A 26,539-nucleotide genomic window follows, 5' to 3' on the forward strand; every position below is an offset into this window, starting at 1 on the left:
GTTTTAAAGCATTCATTCATTTGAGCTGCTTTGAAGAAATGAAAAAGATGATTCAAGATCAAAGAAAGCATAGTCCCGGAGGAAGTTACAAATTATGTAGTATACATCAATCAAGAACCTAAAGAAACTGGACTTAAAATGATGTACAGTACTTCATACAATTCAAAAGCTCATGCTAAAAATCAAAGTCAGTTTCATATCTTTTAAAATTACCAGCTTTTCTCCTCCATACCCAGATTGGTTGAATTGATTGGAAACTTCCTGGCATTGTGACATCAAAGGTCATTAATGCCAACAAAATATAGAAACAATCATGTTCTTGGCAAGCAATATCTAGAACAGCCCTTGAAATATTTTGTAGCAGTAAGTCATATGAAAAAGAATACAAGATGCATTTATAACCTCTAAGAACTTTAGTTGATTAATGCAGAATAATAGCCAAACAAAATCAAGGTGATAAATGCATTGAAAACAATGGCAAAAGGAAAAATGTGATCTGACTCGCAACTTACAGCTTGTTAACCAAAGCAATTGACTAGAAAATGTCGCTTTTAATTCAGGCTCAAAATACATAAAGAGTTGATCAATCTCTGAACAGAGATTTATAGAGAGTCCAAATTCAACCTGCAAACACACTTCACCAACCTGATAATGATGACTCTAGAAGATCATAAGACTTTTTCGAATTACCGGTTATTCCATTTCTTATATTATGGTAGGCAAACCAAATGATAAATACATCTTTCAAATTTTATTCTGTAGTTGCTTTCACTTTATTCAAAAACTGACTCCAGTAGACTTCTGGTACTTAACTAGTTACTATCCAATACCCCATTGTAAATTCAAAATTCTAACAAGTACCAGCAGTTAAAAAATAAAAAGTTGTTGAACCAATTTGACATAGTCTCTTTAAATTATACTGACAAAATACTCAACTAATACTTGTAAAAGGCATTAAACCAATCACAGGTACTAGTAACTGAATAAAAAATAGAGCACACAAAGTAAAAATAAAGGGGGAAGGTTTATTATAATTTTCTTCCATATACCAATCAACAGTACAGCTAAAGCCTTATTAATTTTAGAATTGTGAAACTTAAAATTCCTGTAAATTTTGTCAAAAATTCCTTAATACAGCCACATTAAGCCAATCATAAAAGAAAAGTACACAATACCATATGCATTAAATAAATATTTAGCTTTTGTCCCCATATATTACATTATATTGAACAATAAATACGCAATATAGGACCGTACAGCTTCTTTATTACAATGCAACCTACCTTAGAAGTATCATACATCTTAAACTCATTAAAATAATACTTGGGTTGAAATATTTTAACATCCGAAATTAGATAAAAAACTGGATCCAAGGCAAGGCATCGACCCTAAGGTGTTTCGTACTCCAAACCAGAGGCTAAACACCACTCGATCAAAACATTCTTGGAACACCATAGTACACGAAACTGGAATTGCGTTCTTCCTAGCATCAAGCACTGGTTTAGTTCAGTCAACTGCATGGAATCTCCTAAATTCCTTTTCTTTTTAATCTTGTACTTTAATACCAAAGGGGTTTTATTTCTAAATTACCTTCACTATTTGAAGATACAAAATTATCCCATGTCTAGTCAACAGTGAAAACGACAAACTGCAACATCGGTTTTCTTTGGACAAAATATTAAAGATTACTATTTTTCCAAATCCTGTAGTATTTTAAATCTATACCCGACTGTAAAATATACAATTATGATACACGTATAAATTTTCCTTTTATACATAAATTACATTTCATCAGATATTGTTAATTTGTCAATATGTCCAATACCCTCCTTAATTTTACTGTCGATATTATCGCTACTCATTGTCAATTCTTTTACTAAAGCTTCATCCATCTGTCCTCCTTCATGTCCACTTCCATCGCAAGTTGATTTCATCTCACAAATTTTAGATTTATGAAGGCCAAATTCAACTTCCATTTCACTGTTTTTGTCAAATTTGTCTGAGAAATTTGTTTCGATTACTTCCTCTTCACTGCTTAATTTCATATTTTCACTTATATTGGAATATCTCTGCTGCTCACCAGAGTCTATCTCTTGTCTTTCATCACCTGGACCATCCATCATGGTATCTTGATTGTTGCAGTTTTGTCCAATATTTTGCATAGGCTCTCTTTCCACAGTAACAACTTCCTCGCCCTCCATGTCCACATTGTCTTCATTCTCGGCTTCTTCTATGTTCTCTAATCCTGAGGCTATACCTCTTACCATCAAGAACTTAGACACCGACGCTGGTTTCAAGGGATTCACTTTTATCTTGGCATCCCTCAGCCTTGGACGAGACAGAGATTTCTTCTTTCCCCTCAACAACGGTTGGGATTGGGATTTTAGGGGGAGCTGGGGCGAGAATTGTGGTTGTGGAACGAACTTCCCCAGTAGGGGGGAGTGTGGCAGTCTGAAAGGGAGAAATCTATGATAAGTAGTTTCCCTTAAATGAAGTAATTGTACCTTTTAGGATATAAATTTGACTAATATGAGTTTCTTTTTCCTTGCTTCAAATTCATGTCCCTAAACATTAAAACCTCAAAATAAAAGTAAATGTTATAATACAAAAGAAAATAAACATTAAGAAGTTAAAAGTACAAAATAATCCTTTCAACAGCTTTTACATATATGTGCACTGGAATACACTAGACCTGGGTACTTCTACATAAATTTAAACTCGACTAAAATTCTTAGGGTTATTGAGACATCTTTACTAAAAACCCCTACCCCACAAAAAACCATAAAAGCATCTTCAACAGCACAACAGTGTCCTTATTTTGTCGTGCTTCACCTCTTTCATTTCCTTAGAAATCCCCGTCACGGATTTCTATGCGTTAAATTGGACAAACATCGCTCGACAATAAATAAAAGGACACGACCATAACTTTACATAGGATTTTGAAAATCAACAAAACATTACAAGCCTTATGAATGCTTGTAGCATGAACACTAAATATTGCAAACATTTAAGGATGAGAAACAGTCATGAACACCATAGAAATATTCACATATATAAGTTGGGAAAATATCACAGACATGAAACACCCCTTCGCTGTTAGAAGTTTTAACCACTAAAACATTTTGGTAAGACAAAAGATGTTCGTAAAATGTTACTCGTAAGAAAAACAAACAAATTAAGCTTACAATTAAAATGGGAAAAATTCTCGCCAGTAATGACATGTCGCATCATGATATATTTACCAAACCACTAAACAGTGTAACAAGTGTAGATTATGTGCAAGAATATAAGACCTAACAATTTCTATCACTCATGGAAATTTAACTTGGGGAAGAAAAAAAACTAAACTACTATACATGCAAAAACACAAATGTGATATTATACAGTAGGTCATGAAGTACAGTAAACACCATTATCAGTGATAGTCTTAACCTCAGGATAACTGAAAAATCTCCCTCTAAACAATATAAAATAATTTCTATTTATAGGAGTATACGAGTAGGTACAGTAAATAATTTTTAATTCGGTGAACACGGCACATTTCATCAGTATAAGTACAGTAAATAATTTTTACTAGAACACAGCCCAATTCATCAGTGCAGTGCCTTTTGATTAATCAAAGGGTTAGTTTGCAAATGAAAGAAGAGGAAAATAAGTCCTTTTCTAAGAATTCCTTTTGTGCAATGGTCGGCATTTATTGGAAATACCTTTCCAAGAGTAACAATGAGGCTTTCGCACTCCTAGCAAGAATACTGTCCCCGTCTAAAAACAGTTCCCTTGAAGTAAATGCACGGTGATTGCTAACAAATCCGTAGGAAGTCATAAGAATGCAATAAAACAATTTGATTCTATATAATCTTAACGACAGTCAAACTTTTAAGGATAGGGGGCTATCTGTGTTCCATGGAAGTCCAGAAGTAATTGCAGAGCTGGTTTTACAATAAGGGCATTTTAGCAGCTTGCACTAATTTTCCATGGAGAGAAACCATAGAAAGCCATGACACCCAAGGATGCTGACTGAGTTTGGATGGAATTATGTAGTATGGAACAGAAGCCTGAAGAACTTCTCTAAGATTGATAAGAGATACAAACCACAATTCTCATAGTCCTTCATCTCATCATTATTAATAAAATTTCTTTTCCTCAACACAACTGAAGACATGAAATTATTCTCTCTCTCTTCTGTCCAATGACCATTTCAACAAGAATTCACTTCAGGCTTAGGTCTCCAACTACCCCTTTTTATTTTCAAAGCTCCTTTCGACAATTGTTTTTCAAACTAACTGTTACACATACAATTTACTCTATCAGTGCCTAGCATAAGAGCAATACAGGCTCGAATTATGTATTACAAATCTTTATTCTCTCTACTATTGAAACATTTTACATAGCAGTAGTCTACCTATCTTTCTATATTCTCCACCATGATGCGGGTATTCTTTATCCCTCAATCTGAAGCACAACATTCATAAGAAAACTGCCAAAACTGTTCTGAATGTCATCCAAATCAGTGACAGTCTTGGTCCTCATTAATTCATAGCAGTCTTTAGCCTGTATTGTGCTCTTCATATCCTCCCATCCTTGAACTTTGCTATGTTTAGCAGCAAGATCAAATGGTTATAGCTTGTAGTGTCCTTGCATCATAGGTGTCTTCAAACACATAACTTCATTCGATTAGGAAATGTCACTGGTTCATCAGATGGCTGACATAAAAGGCGACAAATACGGTCCTCATTTCTTCTTAGCTCTTGATACACGAAAACAAATGCATAATCAAAAAACAAAATGGAACGAGCTCTAAGTACTGACTAACAGGAGAATAGTGACCAAGAGGCCAAAAACTCAAATCTAGAAGGCTGTAAGAACAAAGGCCCTAAATCCCTCAACACTTTGCCTGTCGACTAAGTCTCTCCCTTGCTACTCCCATCAAATAAGGCCTTAAAAAGCAAAATCAGGTATGCCACTAGGTTTGCTCAAGGTGGGAATTGCCAAGAGAGTGGATTTAGGCATTTGGACTACATAGCTTGCTGATGAGGCCTGGAGACCAATACAAGCCTAAGTGTAACAAGGGGAAAACCTTGCAGTTACACAAAGTACTGGTTAGAAGAGGTTAGACAGCAAGATGGAGGAACAGAAGTGAGAACAGAGGATAAATAAAATATAAAAAAGTAATGCCTCCAGTACACGTGTTAATTGTGCTGATGGCACTAACCCCCAAGGGAATACAGACTTTTCAGCCCATTGGTTACTGTCACAAATTTACTGGAAAACAGACTGATGGTTTGGGATCCGCAATATTGAATGTACTGATAATGTCACAGGCGAGTTGGCGGCACTGGTTAGTATACCTGTTTGATGTGCCCATCTGTACACAATGCTTAATTTGAAAACTCAATTCTCCATAAAACCAAATATTCTCCTCATAAAACAGCTAAAAAAAAACATATAGTTCACTGTACTTCAACCACATAGTAATGTTCACTGTACTTCAACCACATAATAATGTTCACTGTACTTAAGATGGAAAAGATAAAAACGATTAACGCTGCATGACTGCATACTACGTCAAGGTTTGCAGTTGTCATTTATCAAGCTTTAGGATTTTCAGTAAGAAGCTAAAACTGAAACACCCTTTCTTCTTACTGCTATTAACATCTATTAATAAAGAAATATAGTTATTATGAATTTCTAACCTTTGATGCAAGCACTAAGTGTGAGGCCGTAAGAAACTCAGAAAGTACAGCATGATCCTAATAATAAATAAAGCAAAGTTTCCTTTACCTCAGTAATACAATGAAGGATTTCTCACAGGTAAACTAACTGTTCCACCAATTACCTTACTAATGTCTAACAGAGCGAATTATAATCAATGAAAAAAATTATCTCTGCCTTCAAGAAGTTATAAACTGTAGCTGTTTATGACCAATTTTTAGCAAGAGAAGAAGCAAATGCTACTGAATCTTGTATCTAAGTGGAGTTTTGACTAACGTAAAATCACCTGACAACTTTCCAATAGAACACTGCACAGTGAAACCACTGGGCCTTCTTATACTCATGTCCGTTTGGCTTTCTGGGTGAAACGATATGTTAACTTCGAATTCAGTATTTCCAAATACGAGGTGGTGTCACATAATCCTGTAAAGTTCCATACAATGCTTTGAAAATCCCCAATTAATTAAAATTTCACCAGTTAGGGATATCTCCATCCAAATTTCCAATTTGGTAATTAAATACTAACTAACGTACTATACACTTATTGTACATAATTGAAAAAAAAAAAACCTGAAATCTAAACACATCACTTTCAGATATATGGCACCAAATATAAATTGGTTTTCAGCAGTGAATCAAATAAGGACATACCGTGACGATTTATAAAAGTGATTGATTAGATTATATCGTTACCAAGATGATTGATATTTAATTGTGCAAACATCTGCAAAGTACAGAAAGGATAATCCTTAATTATGTAACAATCTACTTTACAGAAGTTAGTTCCAGAAGCAGATCCAAATTTCAACTTCCATTACCTTCATCAATATAACTTTTCTATTCAATAATAAAGAAAATTACCTTAGGAGTATGAATAGTGTACAGGAAGATTCTGTCAATCAAGTTGAAGGCATCCAATGAGTCTAGATTGGAAATGTAGTGTCTAATCTAAGTTTTTACAAAACAGACCTAAACTTATAGATTGACCAAGAGTATTCTTTATTTTTATACCTTAATTCAAATGAAGCACATGGAAAAAACCCACACAAAAGCACAACTACCTAATCCAGTCTAACCTGGCACTCAACTAAAGTGCTTACTATACATAGTGATGACTTTTAGGTTTATCTACTTATAGAGCTAGTCTTTCACAAAAGTTTATTTTGTTTCAAAGTTTCTGCAATGTCTGTTCAATTGCACAGTCTTTAAGTACTATATTCTCATTATTAAAAAGTAACCAAACTACTAATCTCTACTCTCTTTGATACAACAATATCTAGTTTAAGAAAACAAGGTAAGACTTTAGTTTTCAAATTAAAATTAACTTTCTTACCCTCAATTTTCAGAGTAGAAATATCAACTCTACACAATTAGAACACTATTATAAAATTTGTTTTCAGAAATGCTTGGGCTTTGGGTTTAAAGGGAAATTCAGCTATACACAGAGTAAAATTCGATTTATAACTTTCAAATTAAAAAATATTTCTCATTAACAAGGTAAACAGAATACAGTTACTGAAATTCAACTGCAATACTAAAGTATGGTATTCTTACATACAAAAGTGGAATATCAATGAGTACGTACAAGTCTTAAACTGATTGTTACTACCACTGGTTGTGGTACCTTAAGTGGGATCCTAGGCACAAATGTTTGAACGTAACAAAATTTTATTTTTATAGATGGTAAACAGAAAACTTTTACAATCTTTATCTTAAAACGTATACTAGCTTTACTAGACTTTCATTTAGTTTTTTTTCTTTTTTAAATAATGGGGTTAACTTTAGCTCCCTTCATATCTCTCGTAGCTGAAATGTTTTAGTAAAGACACTTGAGGAAAGGGTTCAAGTAACCACTATTATATGAAGGCAAAATAAAGTTAGCATTTGCGAAGTGAAAAAATAAATATATCCTGCAAATCAAACATAGAAAACCTTACAGACATTATAATGAATAAAGCTAGAGAAGGTAAAGAATCTACATATGAATACTGCAACACCAAGGTTGACTTCAGGAGCACAGCATTAAAATATGAAGTTAAATTTTCAACTTTAACATCATAGTATCTATGTTTTCAATCTAAACCTAAAAAATAATAGATTCATATGCCACTTACAAAAAGTTTTGCTACCACGGGACCATAATTCAGGAGACCATTCTCATAAATCCTCTAAATCACAGATTAAACAGGTTTTATCTATATTTTACCTAATCCACTTTCCTTGTTTTAATTACAACCAGGAAAACTCTCATTTAAAAATATGGAAAAGTTATATAACCTATATTTGCAAATACCCTAAAACCTTGAAAATTAACAGGATTTAATAAGCCGGTTTTAATAATAAGCAACCTTTTTCTTGCATTGAAAATTACTCGAAAATAAGCCCTTTAAAGATAAGCCAGTCATGACAATGGCTTTAGGAAAGATTTTAAACTAGTTTCTTTTTTTCTACATGCAAGATATTAAATACTATTATTTTATTTTATTTTTAAAATAAAAATTCCATGACATTTATGATTAGATTCAAAATTAAATGTCTAAAACTTTGATAAAACCATAAAAATTTACCAACGTTCTATATCTACTTTAAAAATCCTTTAAAAAATATCCTTAGGCATGATGAAAATTTCAACACTCGGTTAAAGCTTGAACACTACGCATAACACTAAAATACATGGCTGTACTAGAGCTGCCCCACTCTTAATTTAAGCTCACTGCTTTAAAAATGGGTGTCCAGAATTATAGACACTTGAACACTATTCATTTGCCTCTTACAGATGTTTATTTTGATATCCTATTTTTAGAACAAACAAGTAGTTCACAATCGATCGATTACAACTTATTGTTTTGATAATAAGCCGAGACAATGCTCTCGTTGCTAACCGGTTTTTTGTTTGGATAATAAGTCCCGATTTGAAAATAAGGGCGGCCCCCCTTTCTTAAAAAATACTTAAAATAAGCCACGGCTTATTTTCAAGGTTTTAGGGTGTGAATCTATTACTTTACCAAATTATCTCTAAAGTATAAATGTCAACGTTAAGTTGGATGTGAAAAAAGAATTCTCTTCTATCCTGTACTCAGTAGTATTCCTGAATTCTCACCAGGGATAGGTTTTCCTCCACCTTTTATAAGTCTTTGTCATGCCATTGCCATAATTGCAGTTTGTCCTACTAACATGTCATCCTTTTTCATTGCATGTTTGAACAACCTTAATCTTTTGAATTCTCAGCATTTCCTCCAACTTTTGGACAAACCATGGCTCTTGACAAATTCCTTATTTTTGATATGGTCTTCCCACCATACTCCAGCCATGAATCTTAGAAATTCTATAGGTAACACATAAAGGCTATTAAAATTTTCTTGTTGATGCTCATGTTTCTCCTGCATACAAAACAGGCCTTATGAACTGTATCTATTGTAAATTTATACCGTCTACTCATATCAGCTGTCTGACTATCTCTTCATTTCCTACATACTGCTGCAACTCTCTTACTCTTCTCTCAAATTGTGCTTCACAGTCCAGTAACAGAAGTATTGTAACCGTTCAAAGACTTGTCTTATCAATTACAACAGGATTCTTGATTCTTCTTTATTCACTTTTTGCTAGTTTTACATTTTAAACATCTATAAATTTGATACATGGCACGGTGTTCCAATCACCACGTATGATTTTTCCGACATCAATTTTCAGTTTCTCTCCATTTTTACTCTTAAACTTTTCCACTGCCAGTTCCTCAGTTTCTGCTATTAATACTTGGACACTTTTCATGCCTCGTAATTATGAATAGCAATATCAATTTCATGTGGAACAGTTCTTTCATCTTTGAGTATAATTATACTTTTCTTTCAGCTACAACATTACAAACACCATCTTTATATCTGCCTGGCTTAGTGGCCTACTGGATTATGACTTCTTTTCAGCCTTTTCTGTGCAACTTTTCTAACATGTTAAAGAACACCTTTTTTATTTGTAATCTCAAAAAAGTTTATCTTTTTTTCCATTAGTGTTTGATCACTAATACAATTCCCCACTTCTATATTTCTGTCTTCCTATGCCATATTTACACATGCAGTACTTGGATCTAAATAAGCTTATGGATGACAGATCATCTACCTTTATCAAGTTAAAAGTTACTGTAGATGGTTCTGAGGCTTTTCCATAAATGCCTTTAATCTGCCAGCGTCTTTCAGTTCATTCTCTTAATTCAGCCGCTTCTAAAAATAGCCTCAATCAGTCAAGTGTTTTGTCAACTTCTGTTTTAATATCTCTCTTTCAACATTTTATTCAGCATATTATGCTTATATACTGTATATATATATTATGAAGTCTTCTTAGACACTGCTCTTCAGATTATTCTTTCCCCTCTGCCGTTTTGTGATGCTGATTCCAATCCTCCAAAGATTTCTTTGTGCCCTTGCTATCTGCCTTTAAGCTTTTTCCCTCTTTCCCATTTACATCTCTATCTGTCCTTAGCCTTAGCTTCTTCAGGCTTTCTTACTTTTAACTGCCCTGCCATATCCTGATTCCACCCTCATGTTTCTTTCCTCATGAACCCTCCCTCGATGGTACCCCATAAACTTCTGTAGTCTTCTTTCAGTGGTTTCACAGACTTCTTTTTTGCTATACTTGATGAAACTTTCCTTTTACTCATTTTGCGGTCCTTAGCCTTTTGACTGGCTATTTTTTCCCCTTTCTATCTTTCCCTATTAAATTAAATCAACCTATATTTACACAGAGCAATCTCTTTCTTTATCGATGTTTATATTTTTCATAAAAGAAAACTTTGTTCTCTCTCCATTTATTCTAATTCAAAATAATAAAATTATGCACAAACAAAAACCTTTATATTAAAAAAAAAATAACTGATACTTATGATATAAAATATTCCTGCTCTAACGTAAACCTAACAAAGTAAACACGGGAAAACTTGTAGGTAGCGTCGAGTACCCCACGTTTCACTCACTATGATGAAAAACTATCTGCAATACACTGTGCTCCCTTACTCCAATAATCAAGAGATGACTTTTATTTCTCAAATCAATATACTTTGAACAAAAACGTGTGACAACCAATAGTCATGTGCCTACATGTTCAACCATTACGTACATCCACCACCTCTCCCAAACAACACATCAGTGACCATTACTTCGAGTGCGATGCAATCTGTTCTTTCCCATTTAAATAAGAAAAAAAATTACAAACACGTTTAAGCTCACAAATGAATGGGCATTGCATGCATTATGGTTTCTGCTTGTGTGTTGTACCTACTGCTGCTGGGGTACCACCAATGTAAACCCTGGCTCCTCAATTTACATCACAAAGTTCTTTTTCTGCAAGGAAAGATTCTACACCTACCTGGAGGCGACCTTGTTGCTGCTTGTCAGAGTAACCTGAAACAACAACCTGGAGGTCAGTTGTGCCCTCCGCAGCACTAGTGTAAAGAATCCAATCCTTTTTATCAATTCCCTCTCACTTAGTTCCCTTCTTTTAATTACAGAAATTATTTAAACTTCTAATGCATTAGTTGAATGTATATACATTAAAATACATAACCCATTACCAATTGCACTTTCAAAGATCTCAAGATAATAGCACACTTTCTTACTAAAGAGCACAGGAAATGTTAGTCTGACCCAGATAATAATTGAACTAGAGAAATAACTTAAATAGTCTTTCATTTTCAAACTATTAAAATGTACACATGCTAGGCATAATCATAATATACACGAGATTACTCGTCTTTATGAATTCTGATACAATTGCACATTATTGCAAATCCCTTGTAATCCTGTGAAATATAATTACAAAGACCACAAATCTTCTTCTAGTGAAATATTCCAGTCTATTAACAGGCAACTTTAAAAAAAGCAATACTATACCCTATGACTATGGTATATCTAATGGAGAATGGTTGACTGTACATTGTACCAATTAATGCATCACTTGAAATGAGGATATAGAACTTTTCTAACAGCTTCGTAATGTCTTCGTCCCTCAAAATTAACGAGGTATGTAAGCGGTGTTTATCGGTTCTGGCTTTGGATCACAATAAATCATGAAGGTGTGCATACATTTATAGACACTGAATGGGAATTTGTATTAAGAATAAGTTTTACTCAAAGAGAATCTTCAACACAGCAAACATGAAAAAACCTTTCTTCTATAATCACCGAGCCTTGTAACCGAAATTTTAAAATTCTTTCATAAATATTACATTGGAACCTCTGGAAGTAGAACAGTTTCCATCTCAAGATTTTTTGACTCGTCAGCAGATGATTTTTTTTAATAGATCATGCAAATATTGCGACTTGCTGGAGGTAGAGCAAGTCAAAACGTGTATCACCAGAGGTATAATAACGTTCAATTTACAGCTACAGTACTGTACACTACACCTAAGGGTAACCATCTCTTAGAGCTCACTCAAAAAAAAATGTTATTGTTTTTGCTAATTAGTTTTGTTTATTTGCTATTATAAACACAAGGAAAATACGGGTAGTAATGATGAAAAGCAAAAAAAGAAAAGCCAACAGATAAACAAAGGTAAAAATAGTAATTGAGATCATAGGTATGCTTTCTTCACCTTATGCCACCGTCAAGGCTGCTTTCGATAGGTTAATTTTTCATTCATTTCATCTACCCATTACGTTTATTATTTTTTTCAAACCCTTTGGTATACAAACAGTCTTCTGGGACAAATTAAACCTCCAAGGCTTAACTGTAACTGCTTAACTGTAACTGGTTAACTGAAAATATCACTTTACAAAAGAGGATCAGAAATTCTGTCAAAAGGTTTCTTAACCCTTTTACCCCCCACGCTATTTGGAACTTTCCAGCCCTTAACACCCGGGCGTTTATTTTTTTCAAGCACATTTTGCAATATATTTTTTTTTAAATTGCTCTAACAGTCTTAATTTTTGTCAGAGTGGTCAGGTTGGTCTCATTATTTTGGAAAATGCCTAAAGTTTCTCATAAAGTTATCAAAAATATGCAAAAAATTGTAAAAAACATTTTTTTTACAAGGACGTACCAGTACGTCCATGGGGGTAAAGGGATGAGTTTTGCGAAACGCACCAGTACGTCCATTGGGGGTAAAAGGGTTTAAAGGTCGCTCATGAATGGCAGAGGCAAGGAACAGTGACATTGCCCTAACAAGAAGGACAATGCCCTAGAGACTGACCATATATTATATGATTGGATTGGATTCATGAATTTGGGTCAAAACGCCGAGTACTGGGGCCTAGGATACTCGCCACACTAATAATTTATTGAAAAGTAATCTTGCTGAAATGACCTTATACCTGCATTTCAAACCAATTCAGAAGCGAATAAACATTAATTAAAACAATGCCCATAAATTCCTAAGATCATCTACTTTTTTTGCTCAAACTACTGACATTCATCTAACAACTAGTTTCAATTTAGTACAGGAAGCACAACGGTGATTATCATTGTTTTACAATAGAATAAGAGACATTAACAAACTTCAATTATTTTCAAATATGTAGGACTGGCTTAGACGATATGATCACATATGACTGTCAAAACCCAGAAAGAGAGAGGAAAGTGTACAAAAGCAGAAAAAGACAAGAGAAACTAATCAAAAGTGACAGGTAAGAAAGAAGCTGGGGGTGTTCTAAGGATGATTCAAAGAACATTCAGTACTGAATATAATTAGCTTCCCAAGGAACACAAAGTAGAACTTCCAGATAACTTTTCAACCTTCAAGTTTCTACCAAATGTACTCGTGTACAATGTACACATGTTGTGAGAGGCTAAAATGAGAATATTGTGAGAGCAGTTGTGGGTTGGGTGTAGAGAGATAACCACTCAAACTGGGATGAGGCAAGGGAAAATTGCAAAAGGTATCGTTTCTAGTTTAAAGAATTTTTCTCATAAGCATGGTTGTTTCTATTGTCCGCATATTTTGATGTAGGATTTAGTTTTCCGTGTGCTTATGTCGCCACCGGTTGAATGACAGAAATGTTTTTGCCTATGGTCACCTATCTATTCAGATTAGGTTCCAGTGTGCAATACAGAGCTATGCTTGACAATTTTATTTACAAAAATGAGTGGGGAGTGGTCGTCATGCATCAAGGTGAGCGATGGAAAAATATCACAGTTGCACTGGGAAGTAAAGAAGTTGGACAGAAAGCAGGAAAGGTAATATAGATAAAAATTAGATGCAGTAGGGCCAAAGGGACACTACTAAGACCTTTTGGTCATGCATTAAGTGATCTGATAGCACTACCCCCTTAAGAGGCCTTATTACTGTATAATTTTGAAATTGGTTTTTCATACAGTACACACTTTATTTGTAATGATTCTGAACATAATAGCACTGACATCTTATTAGGGGATGATTTTGGGATAACTGTACCTAAGACTAGCTTAAGTTATTGGCCCAGATCTGCACCACAATTGGACATTTTAGTGCAAATAAACAAGTATGGTACCATGATAAATGGGACTGTATTGAAAAACCTGTTTTGAGTTGCAAGACATTTGATTATTATTTGAACACTTCAGTCCCACTAATCCTAATTAGCCTGAATAACTATTTAGGAGGGAAGTAAAATGAAAGGCCATACATCAAGTAAGAAGATGCAGGGTAGAGAAGATAAGACCTAAATCAATGGCCAAGTATGCAAATTAAAGATTGTACAAGTGTGACAATACAGACTAGTCACCCTGACCCTAGTTTGTACTGTTAGTTTGATCAAAATAACTGTAACCCAAGATTCACTGGTAGCTTGAGGCATGGAGGCATTTACTCAAGAATAATATGACTTTATCGATAAATGAGCAAGAAATTGGAAGATCCCACTGTTATGGAGATATGTTGAGGCCAGATGCAATGTTTCTGGACAATGACAGCAAGTTCCAGATTATATTCAAAGAACAATGAAAACAAGAGGTTCAACTTTAAGCGTATATGAAAGGAATAACTAAAAATTTCCAATTACCTGGGTAATGAAAAAGTGGAGCAGTAAGGCCAAGGAGGTCTGTCTCATTAATAAACAGCTTGGAGATAGAAAATTAGGTGATCATTAATAGTACGCACTATGAAATCCAAGACACGAGACCTACTGATATAACCAATGTCTGGCATCAGTGAACAACTAAAAGTACTGTAGGTTCTTTTGACAAAACTCCTCACAAAATCTACTTAAAAAGGAAATAAGGGGTTCTAAAGGAGGTCTAGTTAAGCTCAGAATTGCCAAAGCTAGATACCAGCCATGTCTGATGCAAATGATGATGGTCAGCAATATGACTAGCAGTCCAGAGTTAAAACCATGGACAATTAACACAGAATGAAAAGCAGACCTGTAATTTTTGCTCGTGGATAGGGACAACTTTTCATCACAAACAGTAGTTTCAAATCATCTAAATAGAGGCATAACATTATAGAATATCCTATTTCTTGCAAGCAATAAAACTTTGCCAACTTTCCTCCTACATTTTAATAGACCAAAAATCTCCAGAGGGGTTGGGGTAAACAGTCCAGCATCTGATGATACTAAGCATTTCCAGAGCCATTGCCTTTGTAAACCAAAGGTTAGGAAGTCTCAGCAGCAAAATCAAACTGGATTGTACCCGAGAAACTGCAGCCAGGGAAGCCATTCCGCACCAACTAGATTCAACAGGCAACCTGTATTCTAAAAATATGTTGTAATGATATTTTGTCAACAGGCTGACAAAGAACATATCATGTGATTGAAAAATAGCTTTGTGAGCCCTTTGCGTCAATAGGTTTAGGAGATGATGATAAAACACCATGGAGCTGATGACCATTTTAATAGAAATAGAAATTCCTGACAATAGCCACGGCCACCAAATTTAGAGCTCCTGGGATGAATATTGCCATAATGGAGAGGCCATTCTCAGGCTAAGAACTTCATAAGTTCAAACGCGTCTTTGTTCATAATTTATATATGACAGATCTATTTTATTTTGTTACCGATCTTAAGATATTTTATATTCATTAGTCCTAATTTAGTTACTTCCTTATTTTCTTTCCTCACTGGGCTATTTTCCCTGTTGGAGCCCTTGGGCTTATAGCATCATGCTTTTGGATTGTACCTTAGCTAATAATAGTAACAATACTTTTAAGATCTGAATCTAGAAATAGTAACTGAACAAAAGAAAAATACACAAGGAAGAAACTAATAAAGTTCAAATACAATGAAATGCATAAACCACATTCGCTCCCAAGTCCAAGTAACATTCAAGGTATTTCATAATTATCGCAAAAACAATGAGAATGAAAGTGTTAACTCTAAGAGTTTACACTGATTACCCTGTTTCTTTATGTAAGTAATGACAATTGCCAATGTATTTAGTAAGCATCTAAAACTTCTAATAAAATAAAGCTTGTGTGACGTATTACATATTAGTTAATCCAGAAAATTTCCCTATTCTCTAATATCTGATATAAACCATATACTACCTACAATACACCATATACTCAAAAATCTTATCCAAACATGGACATTTCACCGCCACAAACGCAATATAAAGCTCTCATAATAAAGAAAATGGATAAACTAAAATGGATAACTATCATAAATATCAATTATACACCAGATATTTAAGCAATGAGAAACCATGCCATTACACAATCAGGTTAATAAAGTTGAGATTCTGAAATCAAAATCTCCAATTGAGCAATGAAAAATATTAAGACTAATATAAAACAAGAACAAAATATAAACCACTATCTATGAAATACAGTAGTTTCAAGTACTGTAGGTATCAATGAGAATTCCTTGTAAATAGTGCTTTAGTAGAAATATGCAAGATCTAGTTTATATGAAAAATATTTTAAAGACATCGTATATCTATAGCACGAACTACCAAGTCCCGATTGTTTTAATAATATCTAATAAAAAACATGCATACTTTACCTGCTGAATTACATAAAATATAAAAACTTATGGTCCCTAAATTTTCAGATAATTCTTTGACATTCTCAAATATATTACTTTCCAAAAAGAGGGAGAAAAAACTATAAACAAATTCAGACTTTTTTCAAAAATAGGTTAAGGTGAATCACCAAGTGCTTTCATGGCAGAGAACAAGTATGCGCTACTGACTAAAAGCGACCCTCAACTTAATATGTACTTTACAATCATCATTAACTACTATCATCTAAGGAAACGTTAAATTACAGTAGTTTTTATACCTGCAAATTACGGTGATAAAGAATACTACCATCAGGCAATGGCACAAACAGCCAGAGCCAATGGATTTTGTATCAAGTTTAAACAGCATTCTATTCTCTATTTATAGTTTAAAAAAATCCCACATATTAACCCTTTTACCCCCAGGCTATTTGGAAATTTACAACCCTTAACCCACAGGGGTTATTTTTTTTCAAGCACATTTTGCAGTATATCTTTTTTTAAATTGCTCTAACAGCCTTAATTTTCGTCATAGAGAGGTCAGATTGGTCTAATTCTCTTGGAAAATGCCTGAAGTTTCTCAAAAAATTATCAAAAATATGCAAAAAAAAATTTAAATAGCAGTTTTTTGCAAGGATGTACTGGTATGTCCATGGGGGTAAAAGGATGAGTTTTGTGAAACGTACCAGTAAATCCTTTGGGGGTAAAAGGGTTAAAGTTATGAAGGTTATAGAAAAAGAGAGCAACTGAATTTCTATCGTTCCAGGATGTGCAACTAAAACTAATTCTGTAGGCCAGCCAACGTTAAAAATCAATGAGAACATAAACAAAGTGTTACAATTTACAGGCCAAACTCATCAACTATTCCTTGGATCAACATATGACACCCTCATATTCTCTCTCCCTGACACTATTGAACCAGCAAAAATTAACCTTGAAATGATTAGAGATATACAGCACTTAATAACATTGTAGAAAGAACATCAAGTGCATGACTAGTGTACGTCTCTACTTACCAACGAAGCAAGCTGCTCACATTTTAAGTTAATTTCTGTCGTGCGCATTGTTTAAAGTAACGAAAATTATTTAAGTTACCTACTCCTAAAAAAAACTTATAAGTTACTGTGTAACAAATCACACACAATAAAAAGATTAGTAGTTACTGTGAATTGCCATTCAAAATCTGTGGTAGATGTCTAACCGTCACATATGAACAGGTTTTTATAAAAAATTGCAAATAAGACTTACAAATTAGCTTCAGTAAATAAGGGAAGAACAGCAGTAACTAATCATTTACGTCACAATTTAAACAACTATAATTCATAGACTAAGTATGATTGTGAAATTCAAGAAAACTAGTCCCTTCAACCGAACTATTCAATCAAGAGTAAAGTCTCATACCAAAACTCCTTTTAGAATCCTTCAAATTATCTTCAATCCCTGGGCATGTTGACAGATAAACATGGTAAACTTTCTCACTAAAATAATGTAAATCCTTTTAACAATGACTACAACTACAGAATAAAAAAAATAATTGTTAAAATATCCAAAACACAGCGTACAGTACTGAAGGCAGACAAATCCCTAACTGAGGATATGTAAGATTAATGTTATAAGTAATTTAACCTGACAACCGTGTCAAACAACTCATTATACTTGGGACAACATATCAAATTTTTGGATGCAAGGACAAAAATATCTTATAGATACAGTGCTACCAATTGCGAGGAAATTTTTAGACCAATTGAAGTGGAAAAAATAAATCATTCATATTAACCCACAACACTTAAGTGAACCATTCTTGAGTAAATGGCAATCCTTCACAATAGAATATCTTTTACAGGAATCTTAATTTACATGTCTCATCCACAATTTTTAACTCGCTTGCAAAAATTCAATGCACAACATCAACTATATTAACCAAATCTGGAAGAAATTAAAGTTTCGGAATATCTAATGGAAAGATCTAGTTTTACATTGTCATGCTACATTTCGGAATAGCAACTCGTCTAACATTTCAACCTAACTAACAAATAGGGATATTGGGTCTCAATGCTTTAAATGTATGTACAGCACAACCACTCAAATAATACCCTTTAATATTCTAAGCAATACATTATTTTACATTAAACAATTGGTATTAACCACAAGGAAAATGCGAGAGAATGTCGGCTTACCTTTGGCATTTTGAAGGAGTGAGGCACTTTTAGGTGGAACTTTTCGGCACAGAGCGCCTCTAAACGCTCTATTCCTGAAATATAAATTCAAATTAATACACATACGCAACATAAGTGTGTACATAAATACTGTATAGTAGTACCTCAGGATACGAAATTAACTTGTTCTGGGGTGGGTTTCGTTACATGATTTTTTTGTACAATGAAATAGAAAATACTGTAGAGCCAAATACATTTGAGTCCCTCAATATATCTAACCTAACCGTGAAAATTAGTTTTGTATCCTGAGTATTTTTTCATAACACGAGGCGAAAAAAAGCTTCGTGTCGTTTTATAAAATGAGTTTTTCATATACTAGAACGTTCGTATCTAGGTTTCACTGATAAATAACATACACAGAACAGCAAACAACAAATGGAGTCATTTTTAATTCACTTCAGGACGAAAGCCTCAGACATGTGTGCAGTTTGGCCATATTCATCACCACTCTGGCTACTGTGGATTGGTGATGGTGGGACGTTTTTGTCAGATTGCTCACAGCAAATCAACCTACAATGGGTGGTTCCGACTAGTACAGCTTTGCTGTTGTGGTGATACACAAACAAATTAAGACGTAATGCTGGTACTGTTAAAATAAATGTTATACTGTATATAATTTCTATCCCCAAACCCCATTGTATTATCTTCAACAATGAGCCAACAACTTAGTTTTGTTGACAGTTCTGTTTAATTATCTCGAAAACAAAGATAACATTAAACTACCCTATGGAAAAGAAAAAATATTAATTCAGTTACTGTATGAGGAAAATTTTTGTTTTCTATATTTTGGATGATTTGACATGAATCATGAGCAGTAAATTCTATCGACAAAATATAATTAGTTTATTTTTTCTACAATCAAAATACAGTCATCAGGATGAACAATCACTACAGACTTTGATAAAAATTCACTCACCTCTGGTAATCTTAACCATAAATGTAAATAAAATTAAATGTTATATTTTCCTTTGCACATTATAAGGTAGTAGGTTGGGCAGGGCACCAGCCACCCGTTGAGATACTACTGCTAGTGTTTTATGGGGTCTTTTGACTGATCAGACAGTACTACATTGGATCCTTCTCTCTGGTTACAATTCACTTCCCTTTGCCTACACATACACTGCCAAATTCTTTACAGATTCTCCTCTGTCCTCATACACCTGACAACACTGAGATTACCAAACAATTCTTCTTCACCCAAAGGGTTAACTACTGCACTGTAACTATTCAGTGGCTACTTTCCCCTTGGTAAGGGTAGAGTTCTATCTAATTTCTCTTCCTCTTGTTTTGTTAAAGTTTTTATAGTTTATATAGGAAATATTTATTTTGGTGTTGTTGCTGTTCTTAGAATATTTTATTTTTCCTTGTTTCCTTTCCTCACTGGGCTTATAGCATTCTGCTATCCCAACTAGGGTTGTATCTCAGCAATTAATAATATTAACAAATAAATCACGTCTATATATTTGACTCATAACATTACCGCACAAGAACCCGGGAAATTTAGGGACGAAATATCTTTTTTTTAATTTTTTGATAATCACGCAAAGTTAGCTTTACAGGGATTAAGCCTACAAAAAAAGCTTAGGTTATCAGTATGAAAGGATATAGTCCTCTCTAGCTTTGTTCTTTCTTTTATGGTACCTTACAAAACAATAACTTTTGCTTCTATAGAAAACTGACATCTTACTTGAGAGTATGGTGCATATTTTAATGTGCAAACAAGTGCCAATGTGTATTTTCAATTAATTTGTACTTTGTGCTGCTTATTATTATTCCAAGCCAAGCTGCAACCCTAGTTGGAGAAGCAGGGATCAGTGGGGAAAACAGGGTAAAAGGAATGAACAATGAAAAAAAAATAAGACCAATTAATACATATTGTTTAAGAACCAATAAAATAAAACCTGCAACCAAAATAAAAAAAACATTTGTCCTAGGTTTGGAATTCTGAAGTTTAACCAATTTTCTTATAAGTGCAATAGAATAAATATCTATTGGAACAAGAAATCCGAAAGGTGAATATCAAACAGATGCTGCAAAGTGAAACAATTCATATCATTATTACTATCATATAACATTACCTAAACAAGATAAAACCCGAAGAGTATTATTCATCATCTTTAACATTCTGACCCTGTTCATTTCCAAGGGTCGAAAACTTCCAGCCTGAACTGAGGTTTGAGACCTACTTATCTGCAACCTCACCATCCTTGTGGGCTAAGGATGGTTTTGGGGGAGTATAGGTCTACCTACCAAGTCATCAGCACCCACTGGCTGGCCCTGGTCCTAACTTGGGTGGAGATGGGGTTTGGTTGATAATCATAACAATGTATGATCAGTCTCTATGGCATTGTTAGTGTCTCTTTCCTCCACCATTCACGAGCTACATTTTAAACTGTTAATATCATTCTTCCCCTAATACTAAATAAATTATAACTAAATTGATTGAAAAATTAAAAATTAATCCTATATCAAATTATAGTTAACCAATGTACAACATAATAATATGACCTTCAATTTACCTTTTTCTCTGCAACTCCCATAGGCAACCTCCCACGCGTCTAGTAACCTGTTATAATAACGAGGTTTATCAACAAAGCCCATGTATGGATGGGTTTCTGCTGTTGGGAAGATGCGCGAGAATCTGCAAGGAAAGATAGAACCTTGTAACTAACATCTTCAAGTTATTCAATTGATTATCTGCAGGGTAAAGTATGATTAAATACGTGTTTACTACTCAAAACAAAAGGCAAGAAGTACTTAAAATCCTCCCCTTAAAGTGTCCTCAACATTCAAACAGGTAACATGCTTACTTTCCCGCTCTGTGCAGTTCATCTTCCGATACCAACAGATGACGGACATCATCGGGAGTAAGGTTTTCTATGGCCGTTGTCAGGTACTGACTTCGAGGAGCAGCGTTGACCTTGATGTGCTTTTGCTGATGAGAAAAAAGTTATTTAGCATTTTAGAAAAATAACCCCCTTACAAATTGTAATTACTTGCTACATACATCTCAGTAAGGGGAAGTATTTACTAATCTTTAAAGAATATTATTTCAACAATAAGTTCAATGTTACATCCTGTAACCAACCTGTTCTTCTAGTGTTAGAAGTCTCGTGTAGAGTCGTCGATCCAAGCAAAGTCCAGACACCTTTTTCCCAAGATTTAACTCTGTCAACAAACTAGTCTGCAAACAGAAATTAAACGTAAATTAAAACATGGTTTGAATATTTATGGTATAAAATTAATATCAATTACCTTACTTGGTTAATTGTAAATATAAAAAAACCTTTACTGTACCTGTTGCTGCTGGCTTAATTTATCTGGAATGTGGAAGGACACCATGTTCAAAACATCAACAATAAGCGGGCCTTTGACAGAATGGTCCAACGGCGACGCCGAATGAAGCGATGGAGAAATGTTCACTTCCAACAACCAAGGCCTTAAACGTTCATCGATAATCACATCAAAGCCAAAGAGTTCATGGCATGAATACCTGTGAAAGATAGCATTTATCTTAGAAAGTACGTATATAATACCTAAATGAAACCACTTTAGCTTAAAGGAAATCACCTAATTGTCTATTACATTACATCATTACTATCCCAAGAACTTATGCTACAGTTTACCACAGTCAGAACCATATTCCCTACATTATTCAAAGCATCATCATTCTCATGTGTGAGCACAAAGGATCAATATAACTTCTAAAATTACTAGACTATATAAATAATGCCAAAAGCATAGTAATAAACAACAAATTACAACTAAGACTCAAGTTTATGGCAATGTAATTAATGCTGAACCATTCCCAAAGGAAAGTCTACCTGGAGCGGACGTTCTTCCTTGTCCTTATGATGATATCATGTTCTCCACTTATTATGGTCTTTATAGCTAAATCAGCAATGCGACTCCACAAGGCAGATGTATCCACGCCCTTTGCCTGGAACAGCGGAAAAAATAAAAGTAATAACAATTTTTCAAAATTGAACATATTTAAGTGACAGATCAAATATTTTCATATATGAACAGAGATTTACATTGTTTGCATTTGAAAACTTACAACCCCAAAAAAAAGAGCATTTGAAATAAAAGTTACAGCTCTAATATTTCTTATAAATATGAACAGAGATTTGGACATTCTTTGCATTTAAAATCTTATAATCCAGAAAAAAATTTCATTTGTAATAAAAGTTACAGCTCAAATATTTTCATATAAATATGGACACAGATTTACATTCATGGCATTTTTAAACTTACAATCCAGAAGAAAAATTCATCGCAGTAAAATTCGGAGCATCTAGATTTTCCAAACAATAAACTGCTGCAAAATCAAAAACTCTTGATAAGCAACTGAATGGCATCTCCAACGCAACGTTTCATACCTTTAAATAACCCCAGAGTGATTTGACGGTCCATTTATGTCCCTGGCACTGTCCAGCATCAACATTGTGGGTGTACGACGATGACGACTTATTGACGCTGTAATTTGTTAGGTGCATGTACCGATCACTCAAGCTCGTGGATGCATTGTTGTATTGAACTGTAACAAAATCAGCATAATAAAAAACCACTTCATAATGGAATATGATGGTAAGACAAAATTGTAAAATTTAACAAGTAGCATCAATCGAACACCAACCAGTTTATGCGAAAACACACTTGCTCAAGTTTTATTTGGGTTTTCACACTAAATTATTGTAGACCTTTATATAACTATAATTAAAAGTCGATTGTCTCTCTTTATCAAATATATTTTACCAACATGTAAAAGCAATTTTAATCATTATAAAATTTAATGAATAATGATGAAAAATTAAACTACTGTATTGCAAATTTTATTATTAAAAGTCAATTGTCCCACTTTATCAAATATATTGTGCCAACATGAAAAAGCAATTTTAATCATAATGAAATTTCATGAATAATGATGAAAAATAAAATATTGCAAAATTTTAGGATTTTCTTATAATTCACTACTGACTAAACAATATTTTGAACTACTGTGCATGACAAACCCCAATGATTTAGAATATAAATTAAAAGCCAAGGTGGTTTCTTAAAATTTTTTGGATTTAACATTTTCAGTATGCACACGACACCAATCTGTTACAACCGTATTAAAATATAAATGATCATTATTCCGATAACATACAACTTGACCAATCTTACCTGATGCAAATCTCACAAGTCCATCTTGATAAAGATAAATACGTAGTGGATGGAAGGACGTGACGAGGACATATATACGCATGTCAAACTTAGTATCGTTGATGAGGTAAGGGCGGCTTATGTATCTCTGAACCACTAACGATGATTCTGTAGGCACTTGTGACCATTTATGGACAACCTAAAAATAAAATAAAGAAATATATAAACTGCCAATCTAGCATTATATAGCATCAATCAACTATTAATTTTCCCCTGTACAGTATTCAGATTTCAATGTAGTTTTCCTTTATCATTATTATAGCTAGCTAAGCTACAACCATAGTTGAAAAGCAGAATGCTATAAGCCCGAGAGCTCCACCAGGGGAAAATAGCCCAGTGAGGAAAGGAAATAGGAAAATAATAAACTTTAAGAGAAGTAATGATAGTAGCATTAAAATGAATCTATATATAAAAATAAGAGGAAGAGAAATGAGATAAAATAACATGCCCGAGTGTAACCTCAAGCAAGAGAGCTCAACCCGAACACAATGGAAGACTATGGTACAGAGGCTATGGCACTACCCAAGAATAGAGAACATTGGTTTGATTTATGAGGTATTTATATCAATGTATTTATCTTGTCTTCTACACCTACGATTTCCTGGTCCTTCCTACCACTTGCCTTATTGCTTTTCTCTTCTCACTGTGCCTAAAAACCTCTATCAAATAATCAGCCTCTAAAGTAGTCTTCTTCTCATTAAACTTTACTTTCAAAATTTTAGTACAATCTTTCCAACATACTGCCAACTTGAATCTCGGCCATATGCAACAATTTATTAACCCTTTTACCCCCAGGCTCTTTGGAAATTTCCAACCCTTAACCCCCAATGGGTTATTTCTTTCCAAGCACATTTTGCAGTATATTTTTTTTAAATTGCTCTAACAGCCTTAATTTTTGTCATAGATAGGTCATGTTGGTCTCATTCTCTTGGAAAATGCCTGAATTTTTTCAAAAAATTATCAAAAATATGATAAAAAAATTTTTATAGCATTTCTTTGCAAGGACGTACCGGTACGTCCATGGGGGAAAAGGGATGGCTTTTGTGAAACGTGCCAGTACATCCTTAGGGGGTAAAAGGGTTAAAAATATCCTTATCTTCAAGTTCATAATTCTACTTTAGTGTTTATTTCATCTTAATGATGAATTCTACTTTTTAAGTTAATACCCTGTATTTATATACTAGCATTTCCTTATCAATGTCGTCCTGTAAGCAATGTGTGTAAAGCCTAGTATGGTTTCTTGAACTAATACCTTATCAATCCAGTTCTGCTTTCCTATCAAACCTAAGCATATATGTCAGGTTCTGCCCACATGAGACCAGCTCATGTCCTCGTTTGAGAAAGAACTTCTCCAATCATCACGGTAACAGTAACTTTACAAACCTGAATTCCAGTTCCTCTTGCAGATGCTGGGGGTTTGACAATCCACTTCTTTTTTACTCCCTCTTTATCAAAAGCTGCTTTCAGAGCTTTGACATCACCCGGCAATACGAAAGTCTTCGGAATGAAGCCAAACCTGGAAATAAATTTCAGTGATATAACTGGCATAAAATCACTATCGTTAATTACAAAGCTACAAAATCTACAGGTAATTGCTACTTCCAAATTAAACTACAGTAACAATAACAAACAACCAAACTTGTTTCACTACCCCATCTTAAGACTGTAGACTAGGCTACCCAAAGAAAAACTGTAATGTATTGCCAAACAATTAATATCCTCTTTAGTTCCCAATGAAACTAGATTGTAAGCCATACACTCAAATACTGAGTAAAAATATTTAGCAATATACTGCCACACTACATTCATGAAAATTACATTGCAATGAACGTTTGATGCTCATAACGTAAAAAAGAAAACTTACTCCTCTTTTCCAAATTTAGCCTGCAACCTCAAAAAATTCTTCCATAGTTTGTCTTTACGACCGATCTGGAAAGTTCCAGGGAAGTGGTTCACTTTCTGAAATTCCCTGACGCCCTTGAAGCACGGACTCTTCATGTGCTTCCCCCAGGTTCCGCACCACTGCATCGTTTCTGTTAAAAGACGACGTTAATTAACATACAAAAAAATGAGAACTTTGAGACGTCTATAAACAAGAAAGCTGATAACGGCTACAATAAATACAGCATACTCACTTTTTGTAATTTTGAAGCCAGAATTTGATATAGTTTTTCTAACAATAAGAGGAGTTATATTGGTAAATCTCCATTTCTGAAGTCTCGAAATAGCCAAAGGAAGTTCAGCCGTTTTCTCATTGTACTGACAAAAATTTACCGATGGTGGAACGTGTGAAAATAGACTAGGACTTAGGGACGGCAAAGGTGTAAGTGCTGGTGCTTCAGCATACAACAATGAACCTGAAAAGAAGAAAAAAGAAACATCAGGGGTGGCCAGTGACTAACTTATGCTATTATCAAGGTTAACAATCTGTGTAAAGTATCCTAAACATCAAAATCGATTCTACATAAATCAATATATGCAAAAACTTTATTGAGACAGCAT

The 26,539-nt window shown here is 34.0% G+C and overlaps 1 protein-coding gene across 3 annotated transcripts in view; it reads right to left on the reverse strand.

Annotated features, from left to right (window-relative positions):
• Positions 1 to 736: 736 nt before the first annotated feature.
• Positions 737 to 26,539, reverse strand: part of LOC137640288 (tubulin polyglutamylase ttll-4-like) — a 41,527-nt gene continuing 15,724 nt past the window's right edge. For 2 of the 3 annotated variants that reach the window (XM_068372901.1, XM_068372902.1), the window contains exons 4-16: positions 26,173 to 26,394; positions 25,902 to 26,070; positions 25,421 to 25,553; positions 23,999 to 24,176; positions 23,212 to 23,369; positions 22,654 to 22,769; positions 22,127 to 22,322; positions 21,918 to 22,013; positions 21,640 to 21,764; positions 21,349 to 21,470; positions 18,791 to 18,864; positions 11,068 to 11,102; positions 737 to 2,451 (exon numbers count right to left, since the gene is read on the reverse strand). In XM_068372901.1, coding sequence (XP_068229002.1) covers positions 1,782 to 2,451; positions 11,068 to 11,102; positions 18,791 to 18,864; positions 21,349 to 21,470; positions 21,640 to 21,764; positions 21,918 to 22,013; positions 22,127 to 22,322; positions 22,654 to 22,769; positions 23,212 to 23,369; positions 23,999 to 24,176; positions 25,421 to 25,553; positions 25,902 to 26,070; positions 26,173 to 26,394 — 2,294 coding nt within the window. In that variant the 3' untranslated portion in view covers positions 737 to 1,781. The remainder of the gene's footprint in view (positions 2,452 to 11,067; positions 11,103 to 18,790; positions 18,865 to 21,348; positions 21,471 to 21,639; positions 21,765 to 21,917; positions 22,014 to 22,126; positions 22,323 to 22,653; positions 22,770 to 23,211; positions 23,370 to 23,998; positions 24,177 to 25,420; positions 25,554 to 25,901; positions 26,071 to 26,172; positions 26,395 to 26,539) is intronic. The other variant, XM_068372903.1, reaches the window with a different exon arrangement.

The sequence above is a fragment of the Palaemon carinicauda genome, chromosome 4, assembly GCF_036898095.1.
Source record: "Palaemon carinicauda isolate YSFRI2023 chromosome 4, ASM3689809v2, whole genome shotgun sequence".
NCBI classification, from domain to species: Eukaryota; Metazoa; Arthropoda; class Malacostraca; order Decapoda; family Palaemonidae; genus Palaemon; species Palaemon carinicauda.